This window comes from Natrix helvetica (assembly GCF_964273705.1).
Source record: "Natrix helvetica genome assembly, chromosome: 6".
Classification (NCBI taxonomy): domain Eukaryota; kingdom Metazoa; phylum Chordata; class Lepidosauria; order Squamata; family Natricidae; genus Natrix; species Natrix helvetica.
The window spans coordinates 61,723,154-61,743,211 of NC_138553.1; the positions used below are offsets into that span (position 1 = coordinate 61,723,154).

Sequence of the window (20,058 nt, forward strand, 5' to 3'; positions counted from 1 at the left end):
AGAGATAGAGAGAAATACAGTAGATAGGTACGTGTTTCTGCTGGCACAACACTTGATCAATGTAATTCTCATCAATCAGTTAAAGAGCTTTCCGAAAGGAAAAAAAATTTTTTGCACTCTGCAAACCTCACAAAAGGTTTGCGAAAACGGGCCCGTTTCTTTTTTACAAAAAGGCATGAATAGCCTTGGGGGGCTTGCAGAGTGATCCTAGTGGAGATGGGGGGGGGGCAAATTAGCAAAAACGGCCCTAACCCTAACCCTAACCCGTTTTTTGTAAAAAAAAAAAATTGCATTCATAGCCTTATGGAGGCTTATAGAGTGTAGCTGGCGGCTGGGGGTGGGGCAAAAAACGGCCCGTTTTTTGCTTATTCCTGCCCTCTCCAGCCCCCAGGAGCTCTCTGAAAGCCTGCTACAAGCTATGCACCACCATTTTGGTGAAGGGGCGGGGCAAAAAATGCTGTATTCGGTGTATAAGATACACCCAGATTTTCAGCCTCTTTTTTGAGGAAAAAAGGTATACTCTGAAAAATATGGTAAGCATTTCTATTGCCCCAATAAGTATACTTATATATATGTATACAAATAAAGGTGGACTGTAACTTATCTACAGGTTCATTTGATAAAACATATAGTAATTACCTTTGAGTGTTGTAATTCTAGTTTAGTAGGAGACACTTCTAAAACATCTATTACAATAATTGCAATGTGATGTGAGAAATTTTTCTCTATTTATGTCAGAGACACAGATTGGCTGAACAATACATACATAGTCTTTCATTGTGTTGCCAAACACATGAACAAATTGTGTGCCCCTTGATATTTAAAACTACAATTCCAATAATTCTTGGAAGTCTTTTAATTATGCTGGATGAAGCTTATGGGTATTCTAGTTTAAATATTTGGAAGGTATCTGCCTTAACAGAAATAATATGATGCTGTTAGTGTTAATTGCATTTTTAAAAGTTTAATTGTATTTAAAGAGGGGGAAAACCCCAACTCTACCCACTTACTCACCCAGCCTCAGAATTTATTTTTAAGAGCAGGAGCAAAGTGGTATTTGACAGAAAGTTATAATGAATGACAGAGTTTCTGCTTTGGCAAATCTGATACTGTGAAGTTTCCACTTTGTTTCATTGTAAACAGGAACCCTTCCCTTAACATGCCCTTCCTGGGGGAAAATTCTGAGTATTATAATTCCAAACATCTGGAAAATATGATACAAAGGAAAATTGTTAGTGTGGCTGGATTGTGACTCCCTTTTCTTTTCTTACTGCTCTCTAGAAACCCAGATATCTTCTTGCTCAAGTGACTGCCACAATGCACTCTGCCTGGGCTACACTTGAGAAGTGTTCAGAACCTTAATTGGTGGACATGCTGCTGACTGCTACACCACATTGAGAATGTCTGGCACTTGGGCTGAAAGCCTTGCACTGTTTCCAATCAAGCAGAGTTTAGCAGGCGTGTCAAACCGGTGGCCTGCGGACCGGATGCGTCATGTGCAGGCCATGCCCACCCCAGCTCTGCAAAGGCAAGAAAGTCACAATACATTGTGATACGTCACGTGACGCCATCAAGTTTGACACCCGTGCTTTAAGGTGGCAGAGTTGTGTGGCAGATTGCTTGTACTTTTTGCCTACATGTTCAAATGAAGAATATCTAAGTTTGGTGATTCCAAGTGGAAGGTCTGGATGATTCTAACACAAAGACTAAATTTTGGTTCCTATTGTATAGTCCTTTTGCTGGATTGTCTTATTCCTTTTCACTACCAAATTCTCATATGCTTTTGATAGTTATTTAGCCAATTCTAAGGAAGAAATAAGAAGGTACATTGGGGGGTGGGGTGCTTGTAGGATTAATTCACTAATCCTTCTAGGAAATTTAAGCTCTTAATAGTTCTACTGTAACAATAAATTTGTAGAGGGTGTTATTATAATTTAGGTGGCTTATGGACCTAATCCTTTTATTCTGATCACTAGAGAATGTCTCCTTTATCTATGATGTTGGAGTCCAAGTGAAAGTACCTGATATTTATATGAACATGAGATAGATGAGCAGGCCAATAACTTGAAGAGATAGCTGTGAAAGCCTGGGGCACAGAAAGCTCTTTGGCTGATATACTTATTGTTGACTTTTTCTTGTGACTTTGTCTGGTTTTTATTTAAAAAGGAAGCAATAGCAATAGCACTTAGACTTACAGTATATACAGCTTCACAGCGCTTTACAGGCCTCTTTAAGCGGTTTACAGACTTGGCATATCGCCCCCAACAATCTGGGTCCTCATTTTACTGAGCTTAGAAGGATGGAAGGATGAGTCAACCTTGAGCTGGTAAGAATCGAACTGCTGAATTGCAGGCAGCCGGCAGGCAGCTGAAGTAGTCTGCAGTACTACACTCTAACCACTGAACCACCATGGCTCTTGATCAATGCCTCATTAAGTGGCCTTCTGAATCAGATTGAGGCCTACAGGGAAATTTGGAAATGTCTTCTACTTTTTAGATTTCTGTGAAGAGACATGCTGAATCATTTAGAAGAGATCTGCTGCAAAGGTCTGCTTTAAAATAATGTCTACTTGCCTTTTGCTTCTATGTTTCTATCAGGGTAACCGAGGCATAGCCTGATGATAGCCCATTATCTAATGTATTATTATTGGTTAGGAAATGAGCCCATTAAATCCTTCTAGAGTTGTGGCATAGAATTCATTTCAGAGGGACTGAGAGGTGTAGATTGAAGAATAGTGCTCACCCTATATGAACACTGCAGCTCTCATGTTTTATGGCAATGTATTTTTTCCCATCCCTTTCCCTGATCTCCATGCTATTGGACTCTGTCATGGGCTGAAATTGGAGTAGTTAATCCATTACTTCATGCCCATCATATGGGGAGAGAGAGAGAGAGAGAGTTGGGAGGGCCCATACGTAGCTGGAAAGGGCAAACATGAATGAACATTTGAGCTCACAACTTTGCAATGCTGCCTTTTCTGTTGCTATGGTCTTGTTAATTTGTTGAAACAGTTTTGCAGTGATAGACCAACCAGAATCACCATCAAAGTCTGTGCCGTTTTAATATTCTGCTCAGGTTGGAAGAAGGCAGAAAGAAAGAAAGAAAGAAAGAAAGAAAGAAAGAAAGAAAGAAAGAAAGAAAGAAAGAAAGAAAGAAAGAAAGAAAGAAAGAAAGAAAGAAAGAAAGAAAGAAAACTTCTTTCACTAAGTCAATAAATGATTTAATTAATATTGTAGACATTTTAGAGAAGAGATTCTCTTTACCACCCTGTCTAGTTAGACTCCAAGCAAAATCAGTCTACAGATGGATGGCTCCTTCTACATGGCAGACAAAAGAAGAAGCTGCCCTTGCTTCCACCCCACGGAAGAGATGATTGAGGTTATAAATGCCTTCTGAGGGTCAGAAGAATTATGCATTTTACTGTAGATACTTCATCTTTATCTCCTACACATGTATGTTAGCAAGCATGTTGTTAGTTGCGAAGTCCTCAGCACCATAGACCGAAGGCCTCAATTCTTTGGCGCTCAGCCTTTCTTGTGGTCTAACTTTCACAGCCATACATTGCAACTTGGAAAACCATAGCCTTGACTATAAGCACTTTTGTTGGCAGGGTGATGTCTCTGTTTTTTAGTATGCTTGTTTTGTTTGTTTTGTTTTTTATTGGATTTATATGCCGCCCTTCTCCCAAAGGACTCAGGGCGGCGTACAACATTAAAAAACACACATCCCAAAAGTTAAAAAGAAATTAAATATATATCCAAAAAAACAAATCGAATTTATGAAACAATACATTTAAAAAATGAATTAAAATTAACATTAACAGGCCAGGCCGGCTTGCTGGAAAAGCCAACTTTTTAGGGCGCGTCGGAAGGACCAGAGGTCAGGGATTATGCGAAGCTCCGGGGGCAGCTCATTCCAGAGGGAAGGCGCTCCCACAGAGAAGGCTCTCCCCCTGGGGGTCACCAGCCAACACTGTCTGGCCGACGGCACCCTGAGGAGGCCAACTCTGTGGGATCGTACTGGACGGTGGGAGGCCTCTGGTGGCAGTAGGTGGTCTCGCAGGTACCCTGAGCCTAAGCCATGGAGTGCTTTGAAGGTCATAATTAATACCTTGAATTGCACCCAGAAAACAACCGGCAACCAGTGCAGGCTGCCTAAAAGGGGTTAACATGGGAGCACTTAGGTACTCCCATGACAACCCGCGCAGCCGCATTCTGGACCAGCTGAAGCCTCCGGGTGCTCTTCAAGGGCAGCCCCATGTAGAGAGCATTGTAGTAGTCCAGGCGAGAAAGGACAAGGGCATGAGTGACTGTGCACAGAGCATCCCGATCCAGGAAGGGGCGCAACTGACGTACCAGGCAAACCTGGTAAAAGGCCCACCTGGTCATGGCCGTCAGGTGTTCTTCTAAACTAAGCCGCATATCCAGGAGGACTCCCAGATTGCAAGCCTTCTCTGAGGGGGCTAAAATTTCTCCCCCTATCATCAAAGATGGAACAATATGCACAAATCGGGATGATGGAAACCACAGCCACTCAGTCTTGGAGGGATTGAGCCTGAGCCTGTTCCTCCCCATCCAGATCCGCACAGCCTCCAGGCATCGGGACATCACGTCGAGGGCATCGTTTGGGTGGTTTGGGGTAGAGATGAAAAGTTGGGTATCATCAGCATATTGATGATATCGTACCACAAAACCACGGATGATCTCGCCCAGCGGTTTCATATATATGTTGAACAGGAGGGGTGAGAGAACTGACCCCTGGGGCACCCCACAAGTGACGCACCTGGGGGTCGATCTCTGCCCTCCAGTCAACACAAACTGTGACCGATCCGACAGGTAGGAGGAGAACCACTGTAAAACGGTGCACCCCATTCCCAACCCCCCGAGTCATCGCAGTAGGATACCATGGTCGATGGTATCAAAAGCCGCCGAGAGGTCTAATAGGACCAGGACAGAGGAGCAGCCCCTGTCCTGGGCCCGCCAGAGATCATCGACCAACGCGACCAATGCTGTCTCCATGCTGTACCCGGGCCTGAAACCCGATTGAAACGGATCCAGGTAGACAGCTTCATCCAGGTACTGGGGAAGCTGACGTGCTACCACACTCTCGACAACCTTTGCTACAAAGCGAAGGTTGGAGACCGGACGATAGTTGGCTAAAGAAGCTGGGTCCAGGGAAGGCTTCTTAAGGAGGGGCCTCACCACCGCCTCCTTCAAGGCGGTGGGAAAGAACCCCTCTCTCAATGAAGCATTGGTAATCGCCTGGAGCCAGCCTCGTGCCACCTCCTGGGAAGCCGAAACTAACCAAGAGGAACACGGGTCCAGCACACAAGTGGCAGCACTGAGTCTCCCCATAATCCTGTCCATGCCTTCGGGGGTCACAGGGTCAAACTCATCCCAGATTGTCTCCTCAAGATTCATCCCCGTCGGCTCGCCCGAATCTACCCAGTCAGAGTCCAAGCCTGTCCGGATCTGAGCAATTTTATCCTGCAGATACTGAACAAATTCTTCAGCCCTACCCTGCAAGGGGTCTTCCCCAGTTCCTTGGTTAAGTAAGGAATGCTGTCTAGTTGCCATAGCTTTCCACCCCAGGGGCAATAATCTCTTAATTTGCAGTCCCCAGCGATGATCTTGGAGCCCAGGAATATAAAATCGGTCACTACCTCCATTTCTTCCCCATCTATTTGCCAGGAATTGAGAGGGCCGGATGCCATGATCTTAGTTTTCTTAATGCTGAGTTTCAAGCCAACTTTTGCACACTCCTTCTTCACCCGCATCAAGAGGCTCTTTAATTCCTCTTTACTTTCTGCCATTAGAGTGGTATTATCTGCGGTGATCTGAGGTTGTTGATATTTCTCCCGTCAATCTTAATTCCAACTTTTGATTCATCTAGCCCCACCTTTCTTATGATGTGCTCTGCATATAAGTTTAATAGACAGGAAGACAGTATACAGCCTTGCCGGACTCCTTTCCCAATTTTGAACCAATCAGTGGTTCCATGTCCAGTTCTCACTGTTGCTTCTCAGCAAGCATACCAATAACAATTCTAGCCCGAGGATATCAAATATTCATCTTTATTAATTTCTTTAAAAGATTAAAGATTTCTTCAGTCCATCACTCTTGCAAACAATTTAAACTTTTACACAATTTTTTTCAGGTGTGGCAGAAAATGAAATATCCCACCTTGTTCTATTCTAATTGTCTACAGTTAAGTGGAGTTGATAGAAGGTTTTGTCTTCTAAGCAGATTAGTTTTGAAGATTCAAAGGGAAAATCTCTATGCATGCAATTTCTTCACTGGCTACCAGTAACTGCCCATGTTTTTCATTTCATCTTAATTTGTGCTTGCAAAGAAATGTCTTATGAGGCTGTCAAGAAAAACCAAACTATAAATCAATATAAAGCTTCACTTTAGAGATGCTCTTGAAGAAAACAAAGTACAGTAGTACCCCAATTTTCCCTTTTCTATATACATATGAAAGCAAGAATGTGAACTATGTGGTGGAGAGGGATTTACAACCTTTAAATGTGTCTCTGCACATATAAAAAACTAATGTTGTGCAGTGTCTGGATGGACCTCCTTTTTCTATTTTTGACTGCTCCTTAAAGAACTCCTGACTTCTTCTTGGCTATGTGGGAATGGCGGTGCTCAGGAAAATACATTTCAGTTATTGAGGCACTAAGAGAAAAGTGATATGGTTGCAGCCTTTGCCACCTGCTTATCCCAAGCATGTTTTTTTTCCTAATTCCATGGAGTCATGGCATAAGTCCAGAAAGAGGTACCAAAAAAGCTACTCTTTTTTAAAGAGTAGCCGACAGGTAAAGAGGTGTCCATCTCTAATTTTAAAAAAAATCAATTTTAGGCATGAGTTCCCTGTAGCATAATCATTAAAAAATCATCTCAATAATGCATACTTCAGGAAGAATTATAGGAGGGCTAAGCATTTCTTTGCATTAATTCAACTCACAAAATTTATACACCCCAAAAATGAAACTTAAAGAACATATGCAATTTTGTTTGGCAGAAAAGAAAGATATAATTGGCAAATTACTTACTTGCAATGTCCCTGAGCGATTGCTGAACACAAGGGGGTAAATCCGTTTTTATCGATAAAGTCAACTTGTGCTTCTGAAGTCAGCAGCAATCTTACACAATCTATGAGTTGAAATATATAGAGGGAAAAATGGGAAGAGGAGGAATAATTTACAATTAAGTTTAATGCCAGCTCCAAAAGTCTTTGCTTTTTAAAATTTCCTGCAGTGTAATTCTTCAGAGGTTTTGAGAAACTTAATCGACTAACTCCTAGGTCACCGGGATATGTCCCACTCAGAATGCCATTTGGTATTGTGCAGCTATCAATTCATGAAATAAATAAATAAATATGCATGCTGTATTTTATAGCAGCCTTAATGAACTATGTGCACTGCCATAAGAATTTAGGCATCAGCAAAATGGATTGGAGATTTCCTGACAATTAAATTTTCCGCCACAAGATGTAATAGAGACCTTTAGCGTATGACATTAGACAAACACATAAAGAAAAAGTATACAGAAGATTACTAGTTACAATGGCTGTTTTAGAGCATCAAAATACAGAATTCTTACTGATTACTATGTTTTGTCCTTGCTTAAGATTTTCCCAGAGAATTGGTCTCTGTGGGAAACAAGATACTGGATTAGATAGATTGTCGATCTGCTCCCAACAAATATCCATGTTTGTTGTGAGGGTTATTTCCTTCTTAGCCATTGTGGGCCTAGGGAACCACTAAATTACTTGCTAAGTCTCCTTTATGCACTGCTGATGAAGAATTCACACCAGTCTGAATCAGAAGCTAGAAACATTTTGAAATAAATCTCTATATGCAACATCCAATGCTAAGTGCAAAATTTTTGGTGTTACGTACAAAATCCTGATGCTAAACAGCTGGAGCTGTTCATGGTACTAGAAGAGGAGCTACACAGCCTGTACAATGGTTGTATAAGATTTTATCATGTCTTTTTTGCAGGACCACAGAATAATTGTTATGGAAATTTAACACACTTTCTTTTTTTACAAATACACAGTAAAATTACATTGCTGATAATCAGTGATTTCTCACCAATTTCAGCAATGTAATTTTGATGGCTTTGAGACCTGCAGAAACCCCTCTGGGGGCATATGTCGCTTATAGACTATAGGTTACTACTCATACTATTTGGAACTGCAATATAAATTCCTAATTTGAAAACGGCATTTAGATAATGGCCCAATATAATAAAATCTCTGAGAAATGCCTCACCTGTATGTCCATTCCTAGCAGCAGAATACAAGGCAGAACAGCCATCTTCACAGGAATCATTAATGTTCAGACCTTCTTCATTAAGCAGCATTGACAATAAAGTGACATTTCCCTGGGCAGCAGCTTGGTGAAGAAGGGTGGACCTGCCACCCAGGGGAACAGGACCACCACTCATTAATAAGGGGGTTAGGGAGGAAGACCAGCCTGTGAGTTAAAAGCAACATCCGTTAGAGAGAACACACAAGAAGTTAATGCTGCACACTTTGCAAGTTATACATGATACTCAACAAATGAAAACTCTGAGATTTTGGCTTTGTAAAAACTGAGATCAGCTGTTGTGTTATTTGAAATCAGCATCCCAACAGAATTAAAGTCACGCTTAGCTCTAAAAGGTTATATTTATTGTTATTTAAAACTGAAAAAGTAATTCTATGAGCACAAGGAAGCTATCAATAAACTTCATACACACACACACACACACACACACACACACGAACAGCAAGTTTCTCCAACTTTAAAGTTAGCTAAATTTAGCAGGAAAACTGTGAGATATTTCACACAGAATTATGCCCCTTCTTAAAAACTCTGAAATACCATGTTTTACAAATAACATTTAAATAAATTTGCATTTCAGAAGAAACAATTGAAAGCCCATTGATGCAAACTTGTTTTTCTGGTAGTCTAATCTCTCTGTAGTGTCATTTTTAATGGCACTATTGCAAATTTTCTGATGTTTTTAAAAAGAATACTACAGTGCACAATTAGTAAATGTCATAAAACATTACTGGGCAAAGGTCCACATCATCCTTTAAGAAAGGCAACTGACAGAGCAGAACTTTAGAAAATCATAAAGGTTATCTTGGTTAGACATTCCATGTATCAGAGGTTAACAGCTTTAGAGGACAGCTTATTAAGGACATGAAGTTTGCTGTATATGGTGCGGAAAACTTTGTGAACTCTTCCTTGATCAAAAGGCTGCAAAAGGAAATAGAGAAGAGGAATGAAAATAAAGAAGCTTGGAACTGTGAACTGCTCACTAAAAATGAGTAAGTACAAAGGAATGTCTCTTCTTTTTTGAAGAATATTCATTATATATAAACTGTTCCTATTCTATTCCCAAGAGGTCATTAATTTTTTTAAGTAAAGCATTATGTATGGCCATCTTCCACAACAGGATGTCTTCCTAGTATGTTCAACTTCAATCACCATCATTCCTTGCAAACATCTGGAGGTAATATCAATGTAGAAAACAATTTAATATCATATCGATATTACAATTCATTATTAATAATTTCCAAGTAGAGCTTTTTCAATGTATTTATATTTAGGCTTCCATTCCATTATGAAATATTAGTAAATTTCATTAAAGATGGCACATTTACAATGGTAATAATCAGATTTGTCTACCCAAAATAAAGAAGATTGGGCTTGAAAGTAATTTCAAATATATAGATACAAAATGCATATAAAATCAGCCTCTATATCAGGGGTGGGGAAATATGGCCCTTTTGTGACTTGTGAACTTCAACTCCCAGAATTCCTACACCAGCCATAATTCTGGAAGTTAAAGTCCACAAGTCATAAAGAGGCCATAGTTCCCCACATTGGTTCTTGATAGTGGAGTTATAGTAGGTCTCTTTGGCCTTGGATAATATTTAGTGGGCCAAAAGGGAGGCACTAAAAACTTAAATAGACAGCAAGACACATTGATGGGTTAAAAAAAGGTAAACAAAGAAGAAAGTAGTAAATAAAAGGCAGGAAAATGAGCAAGAAGGCTATCAGCACCCTGAGGGGTGCCTTGTAATCAAACTTTTCTACACTGCTAGCAATAGTTTCTTATTTTCTCTACAAATATTACTTTTGTTCCTAATTAATGTATGCCATCCTGGATCTCCTTCTAGAAAGCTATTCTACTAAAAAAATGAAAGAAGATAATTCTATTCCCAAGCCAAGATTCCAACAGAGATCTCAAGGTCAGGCTAATGATTGATGCTGGGGGCAGAAGGAGACCAACTTAGATTTCTCGGTAACAAGGATAATTGGCTTCTTGGTTGCAGTATCCATGGCAAGACACAAATGATTCCTTTACCCAAGGGCTAGCTTTTCTGAACATAAATATGTTGTGTTTTGAAGCACCGAGTTCCTGCAGAGCAGGTCATCACAGAAAGTTTGGTGTTTCATCAAGGAAAGGAAACAATACAGAACCATATCATGTGAATTTCACAAGATTTCTTTTATCTACAAAACTACAAGCAATTGTTAAAAGCTTCTATCAAAATCATTCACAATAATTGAAAACAATAAGAAACAGAATATAGGCAAAACAATCAGATGAACAACTTTTGTAGTTTCAACCATTTTGTTTCCCTTGATAGATCACTAATTAGAACTTTGATGAATATGTCTCAATTTTGTAATTGTTCAGTTTGATCGATTGAGGCCAGTTTTGTGGAGAGAATCAGCTATTTTCTTCATGTTAAATACCAAATTGTAATCCATGCTTCACTCTTTAAAGTACAAATAATAGAAACAATTATACAATAATTGTAACTTTTATCCTCTTCATCAAATTATGTTTGTACAATAGAGTCCTTGTGTTTATTATTCTTGTCGCAAAGCAACCCAGTTTGGTTCTGAAAATATAGTGGTGGATACTAACTTGACAAATAATTTCATTTTTTTCTTAAAATGGAATAAACAAGGATGATGAATTCTAGGTAATATGATTATTGTGGAAGCAACCCATTCTTGCTATGATGATATTCTTAGCAATAAGTCAAAGCAGATATATGATAGAAAACTAACCACTTCACAGTCTACCACAGAGTTAAAGACTTATTTTTATGGACTGAATTTAATGATGAATTTATTCCTAATTCCCTAGAGTATTGGGTGCTTTTTCTTTAAATACCAAAAGGAGGAGGAGGAGAAGGAAATAAATTTTCAGCATCAATATCTTATTCAACACAATTGCGAACTATGGCAATCAAATGATAGCATGGGTTTGTAATAAAGGTAGTCCTCAACTTATAACCATTTGCTTAATGATGGTTCAAAGTTACAATGGCCTTAAAAGTGATTTACACTTATGACTACTGCACCCATAAGTGATCCCATAATCACTTAAGCACAATTTGAGTGCTTGTAGGCTCGCATTTATGGCAGACTGCATCCTTCAGTCACATAAATGCAATTTGCGGCCTTTTTTTTTTTTTTTTGCTGATTTCCAGAAACAAAAAATGACAAACAACACCATTGGGGAAAATGAATTCAATTAATGATCACTGTAAAAATTGTCATAAAATTGGGACTAACTGGGTTTACAACCACAACAACTTAGGACAACTTCCAGTCCCAATTGTCATCATAAGTTGAGAACTATCTGTAGTGACAACACATAAAACAATGTTGAGAGTAAAGCTCTGGGAAATATTTCTATTTCAAGAACACAGTTATTCATTAAAGATCAACTGAGTACTATGGGCTATGTGGTTATTAATTATACAGCACTGTTCTTCTTGCCAATGCTTACATTTCATCTTCTTTATAAGCTTATTTGCAATTAATAGGATTCCAATGTTAAATGCAGTATCTATGGAAAAACCCTGAAACTTTACAGGTAGATTGCTGCACGCAAAATATAGCACACACATATATTTTAAAGGAAACCTGAATTCAATGTAGGGGCACATGAATGAAGCAGCCCCATGACAGACCTTAAAAAGTCTTCTAAAACAACATTAAGTAGTTAAAAATCAAGTAGTAATAGTCGCACTGCATATTAATTAAGTATAATGTTCAATCCATGCTAAATTCAAATATCTTATCAACAAGAAGGAGCTTTGAATACACTGAGGGAGTTGTAGGAAACATGAATAAGCTTTGCAGCTTTATATGCAAAAGTTAGTAAACATAAAGCATCTGGAAAGGAGAATTGGGCATGCAGTGATGAAGAATGAAAGGAACAAGGAGAAAAAACAGCTTCTGGCATCAGCTTCAGTTTGTAGAGATGGTTAATAAAGAATTCATTACCAAACTTCCCTGTAATTATTTATATTAGAAACAAACCACATGGAATCATGTAGGTTGATTGAAAGGATGTTTTAAAAAAAGAAAAAAGAAAATATAAGCTCAGGGCATGGGAAATTCAATTGATCAGAGCATTATAAAATTTATCTTTTTTGTTTATAAACTTAGCAAATATTGGCTTTAAGAAATTTTATGCTAATCTTCAAAACATCTTCCATAAAGAGTTATAGGCAATAAATTCTAAAGGTGATAGTCTGTTCACAAAGCTGTAAAGAGCTACAAATTCTTTCTTTCTTTCTCTATCTCTCCTTCCCTCCCCCCCATTTTCTCCTAGATAATTAATAGCTTTGATAAAGACTAGAGAGAAAGCAATTCATTTATTGTAGATCAGTGAAGCAAAGCCTCAAATAGCTTCATATGCTATTTTTGGGGGTGCAGCAGAATGTGTCTGGACACACTCGACATAAAGAGCAAATGTGGTCCTATGCCAGATTCACTTTCTTTAAGTAGTGTCACTGAGAATACTCAGTGCACACAAATACAGAATATCCTTCCTCTCCTCATGAATTTGGGCAAAACCCCTAATTCACATGATATCACAAGTGAGGGGAAAAAATCAACCACGTGGAATTGCAATCATCGCATGAAAAGTAAATACAGTATTATGCAATATGAGTATTTTATATCCCCAGAGGCCTGGTTAATATGTGAACCATTTGGTTATTAATTGTTGAATAGGAATTTTAGAAGTTACACTGTCCTGGCTTTATCAAAACAAATCAGACCAATAACTCTTTAACTCTGCTTTTACCACTGAAATTAGAGAAGCAATTACTCAAAAATATGATTGACTTATTAAACTACCAAAACATTAAATATGGCAAAACATAACCACAATAGGTTCAACTATGGTTATGTGATTAATCTAACAGATCCTTTCAGAATGAACAATCTACCTTCAGCTGAAGATCATTTAATGAAGTGCTAAGACTTTACACTGAGTTTAGAACAAAAAACATTTTAAAGCATTTTAGACTGAGAAAATAATTATGCTTAATTGAAATCAACTGTTACTTTTAATAAATTTTAAACTAACCATATACCTAGCTGATAAACTAGTTTTCAGGTAAGCCTGAAATATCTGGCAGGCAAATGAAAACAGTATTTTCTCAGAAAATTGCACACTAAAAAATGTTTGGAAGTATAAGGATTTTGTGAATATAATGGCAAAGGCTAGTTAGGGCTATAATTTATAGCCATTTTCAGTAGATTGTTCTGAAGAGCTATTAATAAATTTCTAGAAGTACTGAATTATAGATCTAAGCACTGTATACAGTGATTCTTAAAAATAATGCAACTTCTTTTATGACTTGTTCTAAATGTTGCTAAATCTTAACAGGGACCCCAAATGTAATCACACAGAAGAAAACTTTAACTTAATTCTATTTAATTTATTGCTTTATCTTCCCAAAGAGCCTGTAAGAAACCAAATGTATAATACACTGAATCAGGTCATCCACTCAGTTTTATATTAATTATTTAATTAGCACTTCTCCAGCCATAAAGGTGGATGTAGAAATCTTGTGCAAGCACAGCACATACCTGTTCATGGTCTGTCCTTACTGAAAATGTAAGCGTGACATTAAATTATCTCTAGAAATTATTACAAAATTAAGTGCTTTCCTGCTTCATTTTCATTCAACCAAAAGCTGATTGTTATAAACAAAAGTCCTGCTTTGCTTCTAAAGTCCCCACCATGAAAAAAGTGTGTAATTATGACTTAATATTTTCTTAATGTTCTATTCCTATACATTAGATGAATATTAGAGCAATTCTGCATATTTTAGGGATTCTTCCCATGTCACATCAAATCCTAGGTGCTAAAGAGTTATGCTGCCCATCATTTTGCTGTGCATCACTACTTTCCAGATTATAATTAGAATTTACTCTTCTAATAATAATAATTCCATAAGAGGAATGATCCTTATTTGAACTGATATACCAAAGTTTTGAGGATTAGAGCTGGATGCGTAGTGAGCATGAGCAAATTAGTGATATGTATGGTGAGGATCCAGATGGTTGGGGAAAATATGCTGACTCTGTAAACTGCTTAGAGAGGGCTGTAAAAGCACTATGAAGCAGTATATAAGTCTAAGTGCTATTGCTAGTGCTATTTATATCATGCTAAACTATAGAATTATATTCTTAAAGTTGTAGATTTTCATTTGGAAAATTACATTACTGTAATAGACCACTGATAGAGAAAGTTTCCCCGTCACAAATATATACAAGATAGCTTCTATTTTATTGTAATCCCCAAGGGACTCTTCTGGACCCACACAATAAGGTAGCTAGCTATTGCAAACGTGACTTTCAGCTCAAAGCCGTTGACTTATGGCCATTTGTTAAGTGACTATTCAAAGTTACAATGGTGGTTCCGAAGAAAAGTGACTTAGGACTGGTCTTTGCATTTATGACTATTTCAGCATCCTCATGGTCAAGTGGGAGCTTGGCAACTGGCATGGACGAATGATGGTTGCAGTGTCCCATGTCATGTGATCTCCATTTGTGACCTTCTCAGCCAGCTTCTGACAAGTAAAGTCAACAGTGAAGCCATATGTGTTTAATAACCGTGTGATTCATGTAATGACTATAGTGATTCACTTAGGCAGAAAAAGGTTATAAAGTCAAGTGTGATTTAGTTAATAATTGCCTCACTTAGCGACAGGATTTCTGATCTCAATTGTGGTTGTAAGTCAAGGACCACCTGTATTATGTAACACAGGGCTGCATGATTCTCAACATATAAGAACCTTGCTACCAAGCAAATGCCCAGTGTTTGCAGCATCTTTCAGAAATCTTTCAAGCCACTAATGGCATAAGAGCAGCCTGGTTCCACCTGGTTCCCTTACTGCAATTCTCCCTTGGGAACTACAGTGACTATAGCAGAATGCTATAGAAATAAATTAAATCAGTAGCATTACCGAAAAGCAGAGAAAACACACCATAAAACCAATGAAGTGTTTTCATTTTTTTTAAAAAAATCCCCACCGTATGCCATTCAGGGGATATACTCTTCCCTTCCTTTGCTGTTTTTAACAGTTGATGAAGATTTATTGCAGACAGTAGAGAACAGTTGACCTTTTCTCTTTGGCCAATTTGTTTTGTACTATTATTGTTATGAAATTGTCATTTTTAAACGCTATAACTGACTAGGAGCAGTACTACTTCTCCAAAAGGGCAGGATATAAATGTTTCAATCATTTTGTTTCTTGGCAGCTCTCTTTTATCAGATGAAGCAGTTAACAAAGATGAAGCAAAGACTGGTGAGCAGCAAAAGCAATAAAGGATTTTCTGACCTTTCTCTTCATTTGGCCTATTTTTTTTTTTTTTTGCACTGAGAGTTATTTTGAAAATGTACCTTCAATTCTTACGGAGGAAAGAACTGCAAAGGGATGTATTAAACAAACAGACCCCCACCCCCAAATACTACAATACTGAACAACACGTGAAAAATACTTCTAATTTTAAGACAATGCCTCTAAGATATTTCTTCAACTTCCTTGAAAAAAGAAAAAAGTTGGCTGCACAAAATATCCAGAAAACAAATGAATTTCCCATACTCCTGAAACCTAGTAGGCATTAAGTGGAAGTGCAATGTGACACAGGGAAAGGGAAAAAGGGAAGGAAGGAAGAGAAAAAGGCAAAAGAAAATCTTAGGGGAAAGGAATCTATGGAGAAAAATATATATGTATATATATTTATATGACAATCAAAAAAAAAGGAAGGAGTTTAGTGGGTACATCACCCTTTACCTGAGGCTGTTACCAGGAGGCTGTCTGAATCACATGGTCTACAGGATGAAGCACTAAGAGGGTTTATGGAAGAGCTACAGGCAATGGTGGTGGGAATGACAAAGGAGCTGTCAGAACATGCAGGTTGGCTCAGTCCAGGGGACGGGGAAGGCCAGGCACCCACCTGAGGCATGTCCATGGATGGAATGGCACAGCCTGCAGATGCCACAGATAAATCTATTGTTGGTTTTGGTGGCAGCTGTGGTGAGGACCTAGACATAACCTCTTCATTTATTACCCTGATTCCTTGAGGTGAACAGGAAGAAGATGAAACCAGGAGTTTGCCTTCAGTTTTGGCACCTACATTAGGGGAGCGACCACTATCCATAATTACTTTAAGTTGTGGGTGTGGCGGAGATGGAGTCTGTGAAAGGCCTGGCTTTTTGGGCGGAATAGGAGGGGGATTTCCTCTGTCAATCCTCGAAACACTGGGAGTCTTTAAACTCATTCTGCTAATTGGGGGAGGGTAAGTGCCAACATCCATTGAATGTGACATTCCTGGACGTCCAGGTGCCACGCCCTGAGGACTCGTGAACCTTGAAAGGACTTGGGTGACTGTATTCCGAGCCAGCTGCTTGGCAACTAGGTTGTCTCGACTTGTGGGTGAGGCGTCTCTTGTTGTAGGGCTTTGAGTCGTGTTTCCATTTTGATCTTGATCATTAGCATTGGATTGAAATCGAAATCTGGCTGCCTGGACTCGTGGATTCAGACCTTGATGCCCCATAGTGCTAACAGATGGAGAATGTGGGGAAGGGACAGATGATGCCTGTAAGTAGCTTTGGGGTGCAATACTGGGAGCCGGAGAGGATGCAACGTGATCTGGAAATGGGGAAGGCAGACTTGTTAAGTCAGCTGAAGCCACTGGTCCATTCTCCTCAATTCGTATTTGACTATGAGATAGGTTTGAAGTTACAGGGGACAGAAGAAGGTCGCTGCAGGATGAATGCCTGTCAATGACGGGCTTCACAAATGCTGCATTGGAGGATATATTCACTTTTGCGTGCCCTGAAAGCAAAGGGTGGATGTTTGAAGGCTTTATGGGTACTGTTAAAGGCAACTTTCTAACACTTTCATTTCCACTGTCTATTAATACTGCATCTGTCTGGCAGGAAAGCGTCCTCAAAATGGGCCCCTCTGTTCCAGTGGCGACAGAAACGAAGCCCCTCTCTTTATTCCTTCGTGGAAGAGAAAGATGGAGTTTCACATCACTTTCCTTGCTGAGCTGCTCAATTGTTTTTCTCATTCTCTCCCTCTCTTCTTTGAGGTCACTTGTATGAGCTTCTTCTCTGCTGAGGCGGGCGTGCAGCTGCTCCCTCTCTGTGTCAAACTCAGAAAGCTGCTTTTCCATTTGGGCTTCCATCTGTGTGCTCCGTTGTTTCTCCACAGCCAGAGATTCCTCCAACTCCCTGGCTTTCTTTTTCTCTTCCTCAAATTTAGTCATGACTTCTTCCAGCTTCTGGGCCTCTTCTACCAGCTTGCTGGATAGTTGTTTGCATTCTTTCACTAGCATCAGGACAACGTGTTTATTCTTGCCACGCTCCTCCTCCAGCCGAGCACAGAGCTTCTTATGTTCCATTTCAAGGGCTTGTAGCTGCAATTTCTCCATTTCCAACTACAAAGAAATGCAGAATAGCCTCATTACCACAAGAAATATTCAAAGTATGTTACTGCATATTCAGAAGCAGTAATGGTATCTGAATAATAGTCAAACTATTATAACAATTGCCAATAGTCAATTTTAAGTTTAAATGAGGGTGAAAGATTTGGTTTTGCTGGTTTTCCAGCAAAGTTCAAAGATATAAGCAAGGACAAAACTTAAAAAAATGATCTCAGCTGCAAACTCCAGCAGAAGTCCAAAAGCTCAGAGGAATAAATCTCTGGTCCTGGTGACCAAGCCAGATAAAATCTTGCAACATTATCCTAAGACATGCATATTTGCCTTTGTTCATGTCTCAGTTCTTTCTGTGTGTTTTCTTACTATTTTGATTTAATACATGTTTTAAAATGTACTATTCAAACCAATACTGTAAATGTATATTTTCAGTAGTGTTTCAAAATGCATATTGCTAGGAATTTACCAGAAGTCTCTCAAGTGGTGGAGTTTTCCCAGGACTGTTAAGTTATAGCTCCAGATAAAATAGATGTACATGGCTACTCCAGTTCTCAGAAAGCTACTGTCGTAATAAGAATCATGGCACTATTATATCTCGCTGCAATTAACAGCTCTCCCAGCACTGACACTCGATAATAGATTTCTACCCTTATGCTTTTTGAGGGGCATGTCAATTACCTTTTACTTTGTCGTGTTAGGCATCAGAATCTCTGAAGTATCATCCTTCACAAGTGTGAGAGCATATGAGTAAGTGTGATGGGGCACAAACAAAAGTACAGGTAGTCCTAGGTTTTGACAGCAATTGGGACTGGAATTTTTGCCACTAAGTGAAATGGTCATAAAATTTGAGATCATGTGACTACCTTATTTAGTAATGGCAATCCTATCATTCCTCATTGCTATTGTTAACTGAATCCCACCAACTGTTAGCCAACGCCCCACCTCAAGTCAAGCCATTCCAACCCAAAGCCCCAGCCCAGCTCAATTCAGCCCAGCCTACAATGTAGCATAAAGCCCCCCTTGCAGCTACCCTCGCCACTCTGCACTCTGCCTTGGCTGCCCTGCTCTCCACGGCCCCACCCACCATTGCTGTGTTTTTGCTCCCACTGTTAATGGGGTGTCCTTAGCCTGGCCCCTCAAATATGACTTCAGGAAAAAGGCCTCACATGGCCAGCAAGTGCTTTGTGAGTAAGGTGCCCAGGTGTGTTTGGTGAGTAATGAAAGCAAGAAGATTGTGAGGGGCAACTGGGGAGGAGTGCAGAAGTGGGGAGGAAGATAGGTGGGTGGGAGGGATTGAAATGCGCCTGTGGATATAAGTGCACCTGAATTTGGATCACATACCCATCCACAAGGGTGCTGTAACAACCATGACTTCTAATTAATTTGACAGCCATCTGATGTAGTGGTAAGGCACCAGACTGTGAGTTCTAGTCCTGCATAGAGATGAAAGCCAGCTTGGTGACTTTGGACCACTCACTGTCTCTCAGCCCAACCCACTGCATAGGGTGGTTGTAATAGGGAAAATAGGATAAAACCAAGATATAAATAAACAAACTTCAGGGAATAGGCATAAGTACCATTCATTCAGCATGGCTGTAGCTTTGAGTGAGTACTGAATGAATGGTCGTAACTCAAGAACTACAGTACCTGCAATTTTCTTATGATTTTTATCAATGCTTCACATTGAGAAGCTTGGGAATCTCAGTAGAAACTTGCATTATTGTAACCATTGCTGGGTGGGTGCAAAGAACTAAAATAGATAAAGGTAAAGCTTCACATTAACTCAATCCTTAGAAAACTGTTTTATTTCTCCTTCAAATACAGTAAGTAGTATCACAGATTTCAGACACAGCAACATTTAAATGGTCAAAAAATATATTGCTGTCCTACTGCTCAAATATTTAGTTTGCTTATCTTGCTGGTACAAATTATTCCTCTAAAATGCAAGTTTCTTTAGTGATTTTTTTTTGCAGGGTATCTGAATCAAGACATTGATTTGCTCCTTTCCTAACAAGCTAGAGTTGGCAGGCATGTTTGTCGGCTGGCACAGTGTAATTCCCATATTTTCGAATTTCATTGTAATTGTTCCCACAAGCAAATAAGTCAATGAATTCAATTCAATGCCAAATATGACTCTAATAAACGTTCAAGAGTAAACACATAATCAAGGAGAGATAAATCCTACGCATCTCTTAAAAGGGCTATCAAATTAAAACTATGTTTTGTCAGCCATAACCTTATGTATTTAAATTATTTAACTGTACTTTCCTGTCCTGTACTTTCCT

The 20,058-nt window shown here is 39.1% G+C and overlaps 1 protein-coding gene across 3 annotated transcripts in view; it reads right to left on the reverse strand.

Annotated features, from left to right (window-relative positions):
* CTTNBP2 (cortactin binding protein 2) overlaps positions 1-20,058 on the reverse strand; it is a 135,350-nt gene that overhangs the window by 58,994 nt on the left and 56,298 nt on the right. For all 3 annotated transcript variants that reach the window (XM_081957094.1, XM_081957095.1, XM_081957093.1), the window contains 3 exons: positions 16,123-17,773; positions 8,279-8,482; positions 7,055-7,154 (listed from right to left, as the gene is read on the reverse strand). In XM_081957094.1, coding sequence (XP_081813220.1) covers positions 7,055-7,154; positions 8,279-8,482; positions 16,123-17,773 — 1,955 coding nt within the window. The remainder of the gene's footprint in view (positions 1-7,054; positions 7,155-8,278; positions 8,483-16,122; positions 17,774-20,058) is intronic.